At 40.7% G+C, this 12,837-nt stretch overlaps 1 protein-coding gene across 6 annotated transcripts in view; it reads left to right on the top strand.

Annotated features, from left to right (window-relative positions):
* The window catches only part of IARS1 (isoleucyl-tRNA synthetase 1), an 89,571-nt gene that overhangs the window by 53,329 nt on the left and 23,405 nt on the right, over positions 1 to 12,837 (top strand). For 5 of the 6 annotated variants that reach the window (XR_012495644.1, XR_012495645.1, XM_019713835.2 and 2 more), the window contains 9 exons: positions 716 to 793; positions 1,659 to 1,780; positions 2,171 to 2,273; positions 2,520 to 2,603; positions 4,666 to 4,840; positions 7,049 to 7,161; positions 8,770 to 8,865; positions 9,690 to 9,866; positions 10,712 to 10,817. Coding sequence is in view for 4 of the 6 variants with exons in the window: in XM_019713835.2 (XP_019569394.1) it covers positions 716 to 793; positions 1,659 to 1,780; positions 2,171 to 2,273; positions 2,520 to 2,603; positions 4,666 to 4,840; positions 7,049 to 7,161; positions 8,770 to 8,865; positions 9,690 to 9,866; positions 10,712 to 10,817 (1,054 nt within the window). In the remaining 2 variants the exon portion in view is untranslated. Of the gene's footprint in view, positions 1 to 715; positions 794 to 1,658; positions 1,781 to 2,170; positions 2,274 to 2,519; positions 2,604 to 4,665; positions 4,841 to 7,048; positions 7,162 to 8,769; positions 8,866 to 9,689; positions 9,867 to 10,711; positions 10,818 to 11,755; positions 11,888 to 12,837 lie in introns of those variants that run through there. The other variant, XM_074330158.1, reaches the window with a different exon arrangement.

Here is a 12,837-nt window from a genome sequence, read left to right as displayed (position 1 = left end):
TACCTCTGGGTGTTATTTATGGACAAAAGTCATCCTTAAGCTTGTTGGGGATTTAGAGTGAGTGAAGCATGGGTCCTATCCTTGGACTAATGCCGAGCATGACAGAGATGATAGAAGACAGGAAGGGAGGGATGTCATAGCACAGACCAGGCGGAAGCTCCCGCTACCCATCAGCTTTGCCTTCAAATGTCTTCATGATAAAAGCCTGTAACACAATGGTAATTTCATTTGTTAAAATACACACGTTATACATGTATGTGTGTAAATACACACTATAAGGATGTGCACTAAAATGTTTACGGTAGTCTGGGTAACAACTTCGTTAGGGTTGAGTTTTCTTTTTGGTTATCTTTACTTTTTCCTGTAACGAATTAATATAATTATTTTTTAAATGTACGGCATATACTAGTGCTTTTTTAAAAAACAAGAAATTTTATCTGAAAGTACTTTAACTTGTTGTGTTAGCAACTCCTGTCTGTTGTGTGTGAACCTCACCGCCAGCCTTCAGGTTCTCTAGTTGGTCTTACCTCATAGTTATAGACCCATTCCCTGTCAGCTGGGCCTCAGAGGTGGCATTTCTGCGCTGAACCCAGACCACCTGTGGTTGTGACCACTTGTTCTTGCTCTGTCTGTACACCATTAGCTCTCTATGGGTTTCCTCTTTTTAATAAACTTATTTTAACAATTTAATATGTGTTTCTTTTTTATTCCCCAGGGTGAAAATGGGAAGGGGGATTGTGTCATGGCCCTGGAGACCTTGTTTAGTGTTCTGCTTTCTCTGTGCAGAGTTATGGTGAGAGGCGTTGCCCCACTCTACAACTCCAGCCCTCTGGGCTGCTTGCAGTACCTCCGTCTATTCTGTATTTGTTCCACCAGAAATAGAAATAGAAGTTTTAAAAGACATCTCTAATTCCTTTTCAGAAGTCTTCTTAGGTTACATATGTCAAGTAAGGGCTTAGAAACATTAGTTTCAAAAGCTGGATTGTTTCTTTTCACCACTGACAGTACATTTCAGGTCATGGTTCTTGCATCTAGACTGAATTGCCACAGTTCCCTTGAATAACATCCCTCATCTTCATGTGGATTCCTATAATTGACTGTGAGTAACAGTGAAGCTCTTGATCTAATATAAATTAAATGACATACAAGTAAAACAATCTAGTTTTAATTCCCATATTCTATTTCTGCTATTCCGGTATAATTTATAAGCCTTCTATTTATTTTCTGAATATATACGGAATGCAAACCCACTTTGTATACCAGGTCCTGTGCCTGGTTCTTCACTTATGACCTCATTCACTTTCATTCCATGACGCAGGTAGTGTTCCCCCAGTTTGCAGATGACGTTTCCGAGTGTTACAGACGTTGAGTTCTCCTTACATTGACTTTGCTGGCACATGTCAGCGACTCCTGTGTTATTACAAACATCCTCCAGGATGCTTTGGGTCCTGGCTTGACCCCTGTTGTGCTTCACGGGAAGTTCATCTCGCCAAGTTCAAGATGCAGTCATTTCTCTCATAAGACATGTGTAGTAAGCTCGTGTCCACTTGTGTGCGTGTTCCTATGTCAATCTGTAAAATGTTTAGTTCCTGATTTCCACTCAGATCAGTTAATGATGGCTGCGTGTGAATGACATGATGTCCCCTGTCCTCATACAGGCGCCCTATACACCGTTTCTTACTGAATTGATGTACCAGAATCTAAAAATGCTCATAGACCCGGTTTCTATCCAGAACAAGGACACACTCAGCATCCACTACCTCATGCTGCCCCATGTTCGGTAAGAATCAAATAGTAAGGCTCACTTGGGCCATGGCTGGGGAAGAAACACACTCAAGTGGAGTTCCTGCCACTCATCTGAGGCTTCAGAATGGGTGGGAGGATGCTCCGTGTGGAAGCACCTGCAGCACTGCAGCAGGGGGTGTGGGCAGGTCCGTGAGGTCACCTTGGGGATCTGCTGGATACTGAGCAGCACACCCAGGCTTGCTACTGTTCGCTACATACCCCCAAAGCCAACAGCACATGCTGTCCCCAGGTGCCTCACCAGGAGGCCTCACCACACCATCCAATGTTTAGTATGACCCTCTTCCTCACTTAGGCATGTCTCCTGTTTGGGATTTTTTTTCCTTTTAAATCTAATCTCTTTCACATCCCTGCTTCTTCCAATTAGAGAGGAACTGATTGACAAGAAAACTGAGAGTGCAGTATCTCGAATGCAGTCTGTGATTGAACTTGGGCGAGTGATTCGAGACCGCAAAACTCTTCCTATAAAGGTTTGAGATTTTTTTTTGTTTTTTACATCGCATGGACCTAAATAATTATGTTTTTGAGTGTTTTCTTAATATAGACAGCTTCCAGCAGGGGCATACATTTTTATTCTTTTCTGCAATAAGGGTTTAAATGACTTACTACTAGTTGAGCCTAATTAGTCTGGAGCTTGCCATTTGGGTAAAATTCCATTTTTCTGCAGTTTTGAGGACTAGCTGCTTAGAGAGCTTTTCCTTCCCTTTTCTTCCTAGTATCCTTTGAAAGAAATTGTGGTTATCCATCAAGATCCAGAAGCTCTGAATGATATCAGATCTTTGGAGAAGTATATCATTGAGGTAAGAAAGATGATTTGTCTCTTTGAGCCCAAATAGACTTCTTTCCCTGAGATTATTTTGATTAGTACTTTTCAGTGAACTACACTTTAATGTATAATTTATCCTTTTTATTGTGTATAGCTGTATACGTAAATTTAACTATCCATGAAATTTGACTCTTTGTTTAAAATCATCCTGAATTTTTACAATGTAATTATAATTCTTTAAAAATGATTTCAAGGTCAATGAATTTCCTTAACTTAGTTGGATCATTTATACCTTCATCCACTTCTCTTCCCCAAAGTACTTTTTGATAATTAACAAAAAGACTTTGTTCCTTCAAATTATACAAGTAACAAATGAACACATTAGTTGTAAACAGTTGTAGCACTAGCACAGAGTACAACTTGAGTCCCTTCCTATCCCACTGGCTCGCAGTAATTCCGTCCCCTCCTAGGGCTGTTCACTAGGGTATCTCCTGCCAGAGTTGTTCCTAGCGCTTTACACACGTACACACATTTGTACAGACATATGCATCACCATTGGTTTTGTTTGTGCATACAGAGTGTATATAGTCTTTAACTTGCTTTTTCCAGTTAGATTTTTTTTTTTGTAGAAATACAGACTTGGTTTCTGGTTTTTCTTTTCTTTTTTTTCAATTGGGGAATGTTGGGAAACAGTGTGTTTCTCCAGGGCCAATCAGCTCCAAGTCGTTGTCCTTCAATTTAGTTGTGGAGGGCGCAGCTCACTGGCCCAGGTGGGAATCCAACCGGCAACCCTGTTGTTCAGAGCTCGCACTGTAACCAACGGAACCATCTGGCCTCCCCCACTTAGAATTTCTTAAAGGGCATCCCATGTTAAGACATAGAGATCTACTTTATTCTTTTTAACATCTGCATAATGTTCATTTCTGGCTATATCATAATTTAGTTAATTTCTCTCCTATTGTGGGAAATGTAGGTTACTCATTATAAACAAAAGATTTGTGTATATCATTGTGCATATGTCAGGTATGGATGTTGCATAGATTCCTAGAAGTGAAGAGTCTAAATTAGTGTCAGTTGTCCTTCCAAAAAGCTTTATCCCATAATGTTTTAAAAACAAATATATCATACTTTAAATTTTATTTTTATTTCTTTCACCAGTGGTATTTAAATTTACTATTGTAGAAATATTAATATCTATGTTGGTTTTGAATTACTTGAGCATTCCAGGTAAATATTAGAAACTAAAGAGGTAAATTTTGTAATTAATGCTCGCAAATGTGGATATCTTAATCACTATAATGAGGTCACATGATACAGTTAAGCATAATGGCAAAACTAGACATTTCCCTACAACTTGCTTCAATCAACAATTTCATGATATCTTTTTCATATTTCCTGTGCTCTCACCATTTCCTGCTGCGTTAGTAATCCTTAATTAGCACAATGGAGGCATGAAATATTATGATTGATTCTTCTGGTTAGTTAACCTTGTGCTTTGTAATTGCTGAAAAAATGTTACCCCTGAGAGGTGAAATGCATATTTCTAATTCTACTGTCTTTTTAGTTAAGGTATGCTCAACTATCTTGACTGATCTGGACGAGAAAGATTTTTTCATACCATACAGTTCAATGGGTTTTAGTATTATTTATAGAGTTGTGCAACCAGTCACCACAATTTTATAACATTTTCATAAAGAAACCCAATACCCACTGGCTTCCATGCACCATTTTTCCTTTAAGATCCCACCGTCCCTAGCAACCATTGAATAGGTTTTCTGTCTCTGGGTGTGCCTACTCTGAACATTTCATATAAATAGAATCACATAATATATGGTCTTTTGTGTCTGACTTGTTTCACTTAGTGCCAGGGTCATTTATGTTATAGCATGAATCAGTGTTTCTTTCCTTTATGTTGCTAAATAAGTCCATTGTGTGGATGGACCGCACTTTTTTATCCATTCACAGCTGATGGATATTTGGGTTGTGCACTTCTTAGTTATTGTGAATAATGTTGCTATGAACATTGGCGTGTAATTTTTTGTGGACATATGTTTTCATTTCTCTCATTTTTGTTTCATCTTGTCCACCAACCATAGGAATTAAATGTTCGAAAAGTTACACTGTCTACAGATAAAACTAAGTATGGTATTCGCCTAAGGGCAGAACCGGATCACATGGTCTTGGGGAAGCGCCTGAAGGGAGCCTTCAAGGCAGTGATGGCATGCATCAAGCAGCTGAGCAGTGAGGAGCTGGAGCAATTCCAGAAGAGTGGTGTGTATTTCCTCCAGCGGGGCACTCCTTAGCCTGGTGGGGTCTTACTCTTAGATATTTACTGTCACAGCCTTTTCTTAAAAGCCTTTCTGGTCAGAAAAATGTTTATTATGAATAATTCTGAAACTTTAGAAATAATTAAAGAAGATAATAATGACCCATTCCCCACCATTTAATATATTTTGAGTGCCCACTCTCCGCTGTTAGGTGCTGGGGCACTGTTAAAATCCTGATTTATTTCCTTCTACTTACACATATAGTCATATAATTAACATTGCAAAATAGCGATCACATTATAATTTCATGTTTTTCACTCATTTTTACATTTTGTTTTTATTTTTTTTATTTTGTATTTTTAATTTACAGTATAAACATTTCTGTGTATTAATCTTTAAAATACTATTTCAATAACTTCATAGTTTGCCTTCATATGGATACCTGATAATGTTTTTAACCAGTCTTGTATTGTTGGTACTTTCTGTTGTTTCCATTCTTTTAATATTATATATAATATTTCAGTGAATGTTTTCACTTGTAAATATTTTATGGAATTGATTCCTTTTGGCTAGATTTCTAGATAGAAATTACTGAATCAGATGGGTAGCCCGTAGGTTACCATTGAATTCTATAAATGCTCATGTACCCTAGGAAGTCTACCTTAGTGCAACAGAGAACAGAGCCCTCGGAGGCTTCATTACCAGCCAGTGGCATAAACTGTCACTGTTATCAAATGTTGCTAGTGGAGAAAAACAGATGATTACTTTTAGAGGTGTCACGATGAAGACGAAAATATTCCAATAAATAAATAAAAAGATTAAAGTGTTGTTGGAGAAGGAGCTCTAACATTGAGGTTTGGAGCGTTCTGTGAAAGAGAACTGGGTCAGAGCTTATCACAGTTTCTCTAGCTAGAATCCATATTTTGGTCTCTTAATTGGGCAAGACTGGATTTGTTCATTCAGCAAACATTTTTTAAAGCCCTTCTGTTTGGCTGGTCCTGGGAACATAGAATTGAATAAGACTAACATTGTCCTCATGGTGCTGAAGATACATGGAAATAATCATAGTTTTGATAAGTGCTCTGAAGGAAACGTGCAGGATAGTGTGAGGAGGTTAGGAAAGGGGACTCAGTCCTGCCCCATCTCCCTTAGAGAGCCTCCATGTGCCCGCCCAGGAGTTCTCAGCTCCGTCATGATTAGAATTATACTTGGTCTTACTGTGGCTGCTTGGCGTCCTGTAGCTCTCCTAGGGCACAGGTGTTTGAGTATTAGGGCTCCCTCTGAAGCTGAAAACCGTAAGTACAGAGGTGACATAAGGAGACATTTAAAGACTCCAGTCAGATGAGTGGTTATGGAAATTGGGGAAAATGTCCCTAATTTTCCCCAAAATTGTTAGATAAAATTTATCAAGTATAAGAGACTAGCAAGTAAAAGTTGAGTCATAACTAATTTAATATGGTATATTAAATTAATAAAATTTTTTATCAATCTTCAAGTCACAAATTTAAGTTGGTTCACCAGGTGGCCAAAATATCAAAAATTCCTGAAATAAACTTTATTTGAAACCAAAAAAACTGCAGTTTTTAAACTGTACTTTCTGAATAGACTGTTCTGCACTGATGGAAAACAAAATAGTTTTTCAGAACACAGTGACATGAGGTGAGAATGACAGCCCAATGCTCGGAGAGCAAGAACGTTGTTGTGGGTGATCTCAGCGCACTTCCTGAAAGGGGGACTTGCCCTCCTCAGCTGTTTATACACTCTGCCTGCTGTGGACGGGCGTGACACTCAGAATTTCACACTCTTCACCTCATTTCACCCACCACACTGCACCTGCTCATAGTAATTGTAGCAGGTCCTACCATCAGTGAGTGCTGGGCCTAAGTCTGATTGGACTCTGCAGACATCACGATGCTCTGTATTTACGGAAGGCCTCGTGGACTCCTGACATGTATCTTCCAACCTGGGAGCTTATATATACAGTAGATATTGGTGGTGGTGACCTAGTTGTCCTCGAGGCAGCATGGTGCACTGTAAAGATTTGTTACATCCTTGAGGACAACAAGGACGTGTATCAGGAGGACGTGGTATCTTGAAGCCTCTGTAATTTAATGCTGGGAAGTTTCTATCAAAAAATGGTGCAATATGCTCATAGCAGGATGGCTGGAGGAGGGGCGGGGACTGAGTAACAGTGGCAGTTGCTTCTCCACAGGGACCATTGTTGTGGGAGGCCATGAATTGCATGAGGAAGACATTCGTCTCATGTACACCTTTGATCAGGTACCAGGTGGGACGGCGCAGTTTGAAGCACATTCGGATGCTCAGGTATTTTTCTGTTCCCTAGAACATTTCTTTACCCCATGATAAGAACATAGAGGAGAAAGTATTTACCTGTGCCTTTCCTGACAGTGTTGATGGCTTGTCTCAGGGCAAAATAAACCAGTTATTCATTTCAGATTGGCTTGTTACTCCTCTATTAGATACTCTTTAGATAGGCATTTCTTTAACCAGTGCATAAATAGACATTTTGTGATTTCCACATACGAGTAATTGTCCTAAGTGTTGGGTTGTACAAAAATGAGTAAGATGTAATCCCACCCTTTAAGGAATAAGTCAGTCATGGAGACAGGAAAGTAAGCCAGTTATTGAGGCCTGATAAGTTATCTTGCAGAAATAAGTACAGAAGAGCTCCTCTCCAAAGTCTGGGGTAAAGGTGGGACTGGTTAGGTAGCCTTCCTGAAGAGGGTATACAGGCAGTTTGGGATTCTGGGGTGAGCATTTTTTTATTGCGATGGATCTTTTTACTCCTGACCAGACTTCTCCAGGCAGACATGTTGTAGGACCTCCAGTGTGGGAATAGGGGCCTTGGTGGATCCCCTTTGTGCCTACCATGCCACATGCAGGGGAGAGTAGGGGTACCTTGTGTGAAGAGGCCAGCCTCCTCAGGCCTTTGCACAGGGGCTTGAATTAGATGTAGACATAACTGCATGTGGGCAGACTGATAAGGAGCCGTTGGTGAGGAAGCGAGGAAAGAAGGAATGAGTGCAGGGTGATTTAGACATTGAAAGGGTGCAGTTCTTCCTGAGTACAGCCAGTGTGAAGGAGGGCCTGAAGAAGTGGTCTACACCGAAGGGAGTGTATTGCGATGCTTCTGAGTTTCTTGACATGGTTTGTGTGTTGGCGGCTGTGGTCGCCCTGCCCTGATTCATCATCCATTTCCAGTTCTACTTTCTACATCTTCCAGAAGTTTAACTTCTCTGATTGAGCTTCTTCAGAGGTAAGTGGGGGTGATGCCTAATTTACAGTACATTCCCCTCTGTCATAGGAGTGACACTCATTATTAGCACATGATCACTGACAACCTTCAGAACAGATGAGACAGAAAAGTATACAAAGTTGACAAGAAGATGGCTATTTAAACTCAATCATGTAAAAAGTACTTTGTTCCACTGTAGAAATTTTCTTGAATCACACTTATAAACCAAAGGATAAAAAGAGGTCATGGTTTAAGAAAATAACAGATGGCTGCTTGGAGGCCTTCAGTCCATTCATGTGGTGGAGTCGTTGTGAGAAGTGCTGCTGTCAGGGCTTCATGACTGTTGAGCTTATGTATCAGAAGAGGTGATATTATTTATTAGATAGACAAACAGCAGAGTTTCATGAGAGACTAACAAAGCTGGTCTCGGGATCTCCTATGAGAAGCACCCTGAGGAAGGAAAGGAAACTATGCCTCTCTCCAGAGAGGAAGAAATCCCTGCTTACAAACAAGGACCCAAACTGTGAAGAAACTACATTAACAATGTCCTTTGTGAAAAAATAACGCTGCATATTAGACTTGCCAGAATTTAGTTTTAAATAGCATTTCACTGAGTTCAAAAGAACCATTTTTCCTTATTTGGTTCATGGCATGGTACACTCTGTTCATTCCTACAGGCTTTGGTTCTCTTAGATGTCAGCCCTGACCAGTCGATGGTGGATGAAGGGATGGCTCGGGAAGTCATCAATCGCATCCAGAAACTTCGCAAAAAGGTTTGTCAGATTAAGAACAAGCTACTGTTTTGGAGTTTCGTTTGGTTTTTGTTTGTTTGTTTTGGTTGTTGGGGAGCATCGGAGAGGTAGGTAATATAAACAATAGTAATAGATTAATGATAATTAGTTACTAATCTATAGTCCATTCAGATTGTACTCTGCAGGACAGTTAGGCCCCTTCCCCTCCCTACTTGTTCACTCCCCAGCTGGACATGGCTCTTTTGTTTCTCTGACCAGGAGCTTTCAACCAACCTGTGCCCCTTGTCTTCCTCTTGCAGTTCCCTGGGGCTTCCACAAAATCATCTGAATCAATAGCCATCCTGACTGGTGCATAAAGGCATCAGAGAGTACTGGGTTTCCCTGAAGAGAGCAGAGGTGCAGTGAAGTCAGCATGGAAGGGCTTCTAGCTCGGTGGGGAGATTGTTGGATCTGGAGAGAGAGCTGGCTCTTCTTTATCTGGGAGCTGAGGGCCAGGGCAGGCACCCAGAACCCATTGCCTGCCCCTACCACATGCGAGAGGCAGGAGACTTGTGCCCCAAGGAGGGCTCCCACCAGCCCTCCATAGGCCGTGTTTGAGGTCTGCAGCTCGGGGTCTATAGAGGCCACTTCCAGTGGATACACAGGCTGCTTGTGAGCTCTGTCTTAGTTCAGAGCTTCGTGAGTGGGCTCTCGCTGTGTCACTCCTTTGTTTCAGAGAAGGACGGGGCAGGAAACTGTACCTTCCATAATGATTCAGCATGGGGTTGTCACCCCTTGTTCAGTGACACCTTACATTTTGATTAACAAAGTACTTCCCTTTTTAAATTTTCTGTATGTGCTTTCAGTGCAATCTGGTTCCAACTGATGAAATAACAGTTTATTACACAGCAAAGTCTGAAGGAAAGTATCTAAATACCATTATCGAAAGCCACACGGAGTTCATATGTGCTACCATAAAGGCTCCCTTGAAACCATATCCAGTTCCTCCATCAGATAAAATCCTTATTCAAGAAAAAATGCAGGTGAGTTCTGAGTTCTGTTGAGCTATTAAGACATTTAATATTAATTAGACTTTATGTTAAGATTGTTTAGTCACATCTTGAGAGTCTGTCCCCTCAGGAGCGACTGATACAGGGTTCAGTCCTGAAGTGTTGTTCTGGATGGTGGTCAGCAGGGTCAAAGAGATGATGTCCAGAATAGGAGACGGGGTGGGATGGTAGAGCTGTTCTCATGGCAGTTCTCTTGGGGAAGATCGCCAGGAAGTACCTAAGAACTGTCGGGAGATTGAATGGCTATATTGTCCTGTTGCATCTAAAACTAGAAAAGTCAATATTGTGGATTCTGGAAATTATTGTTAAAGTACATGGCAGTTGACTTGGAAAGCAGTTAACTTTTATGGGAGTAGGTTATACATAAAATTAAAATTTCATTTCTTATTGGTACATTTTAGATGTAACTGGAAATCCGATAGCAAGACATGGCCAAAGTTGGTCATTTATAACAGGGGAAAAAATTCTATGTCAGTCAGTCATTTATTCAGTTACTTACTCCTTGTCTTGTTCCAACTTTATATGGGACAAATAAGACTGACAAGCAAGGGCTAAAAGTGACTATCTTCAAGTCACTTTTGGAGTCACTATATTCAAGTCACAAGATGGTTTCATTTTCTATTTTGCATAGTTTAAGGAAAAAACAAGGCAAAAAGAAAAATATGAGGCAAGAATTGTAGTTCTTGACTCTTACAGTGACAGAGTTTAGCTCTCAGAATTGTATAGAGCTCTTGTTCGTAGAAGAAATAGTTTCTGTGTTAGTTGGTAACACTGGTCAGATGCTGTGGTTACTCAATCTCATGTTCCCATGTGCTCAGTTAAAGGGGTCTGACCTGGAAATTACACTCACCAGAGGATCATCCAAGCCGGGCCCTGCTTGTGCATATGTCAATCTTAACATCTGTACAAATGGCAGTGAGCAAGGTAAGAGTTCCATGATTTGTACTTTATTTTTTAGTTAAACCTCTGAATATCTTAAAGGCTATGACAAAATTGGTAAAATCGGGTAACTTTTTAATTGTCATCAAAATGAACCCACAAAAGTAAATTATTGGATTTGCACTACTAGGAAAATGGAGTAGACATACTTTTCCCTATTCTTCCCTCAAAGTACAGCTAAATACCCTGCACATTATATATAAAAACCAACGTCAGAAGACTGTTTTGTACTGGTCTCCTTCTGTCAATAATCAGTGTTGTTGGTGGACCAGCCCTTTTTGTTTGTATTATGATTGCAAGACACCCTTCAGCAGTGACCATCAGGAAACTTTGAAAAGGTATAGATTTATTACTTATAAAACATGGAAATTGCACAACATATCTGAGGCCACACAGCAAGGTCGCAGTGGGGAGAGAGAGACAGAGAGAGCACGCAAGCACACACATGCACAAGCCTGAGGTTCTGCTTTTCTTGGAGTCGAGGGTAGGGGCCAAGGGTTTCACAGACTCATTCTATTGATGTCCTTAAAACATAAAAGTGGGAATTTAAAGCATGGGAAGAGAACACAACAAGTAGCCCAAATGATCAGTTATTGAAATCAGCCAAGATCTCTAAAACAAAGGAGCCTCAGTGTGTGGAGGCAGTCTGCCTTAGCCTGACTTTTTGTCTAGTAATGTGGCTATCAATGTGTTTATTGGAGATAGCTGGCTTTAAAATGGATGCCTGGTCAATCAAAGCTTAAGTCAAACACCTGCCTTTCAAAAAAGAAAGAAGGGAAGGTAGAGGAAGGTAGGTCAGGGCTTATAGTACAAAGACTCTTAAAGGTGGAGGGAAGGAGGCAGACCAGCTAGGGATTTTGGGACCAAGCAACAAAACAGCACTGTATTCTCTGGTTTTCCTTTTTGCCTCATATGTATCCCAGACTTGGAGATGAAGAAGCCAGAAATCTGAAAATGTCAATAAGCAGAGACAAAAACACCCCAGCAAAATCCTGTTCTCTGTAGACGAAGGACCAGGAGAAGGACAGCCTAGCAAGTCAGAAAGCTTTTATAAACAATACTATCCTCCAGCCAAACACGACAACAAAACCATGGCCCTAATACCACTTACACCAGCAAAGTTCAGGTGGGGAGCCTACACTTCCACCTTTGGCAGGCTGAAGAGCCTCAAGCCTTCACCGCCATGGTGGTGTCAGAGAAGACTATAGGGAGCTGGGGCTGTCATCCTGCCTGGGCGGTAAGCAGTCCCTCTGCCTAGTAGTGTCAGTGTAGATCATGTGGAGAGCCTGCACTTCCATCCCCACCAGGCAGCAACAAAGCGTCTCTTCCCTTTGCCTTTGCCCAGTGGCAATAAGGCCACATACCCCCATCATCCTGATGAGGTGTCAGTGAAAGCCATATAGGGAGCAATAAGGAGGCACTCCATCTCTTCACACCTAGAAAAGTATCAGTGGAGGCCTAGAGAAGTGTGAACTCAATCTTCCTCCCCCCCAAAAAATGACAAGGAGTCCTAACCTCAGTGTCAATGATAGGGAACCTGTACTTATGCTCCCACCAAACAATAATGAAGCAATGCCACCTCTCCCCTGCCAGTGTGATGTCAAACACAGTCAGCTAAAATAGAGGGTTTAAGTAAGAACCAGAGTCTCATAAAACCTAACGTGTCCGGGTTCTAAATGAAAATTACACTCATATCAAGAACCAGGAAGATCTTAAACTAAATGTAAAAAGACCATCAATACATGTGAACACCAAGATAACAGAAATATTAAAATTATCTAATGGAATATGAAGCAGCCAGAATAAAAATGCTTCACAAAACAATTGCAAACACAATGGAAACAAGGGAAACTAAAAGCCTCCTCAAAGAAATAGAAGACATAAAGAATAAGAATTTTAGAACTGAAAAATACAATACCTAAAATATAAAAACTCAGTAGATAGACTCAACAACAAAAGAGATGGTAGAAAATCCGTGGACTGAAAGAACAATAGAATTAACCCA

Source organism: Rhinolophus sinicus, linkage group LG04, assembly GCF_036562045.2.
Source record: "Rhinolophus sinicus isolate RSC01 linkage group LG04, ASM3656204v1, whole genome shotgun sequence".
In the NCBI taxonomy this organism is placed as follows: Eukaryota; Metazoa; Chordata; class Mammalia; order Chiroptera; family Rhinolophidae; genus Rhinolophus; species Rhinolophus sinicus.
Note: the sequence above shows the minus strand (reverse complement) of the source record. Positions and strands in the feature narration are given on the sequence as shown.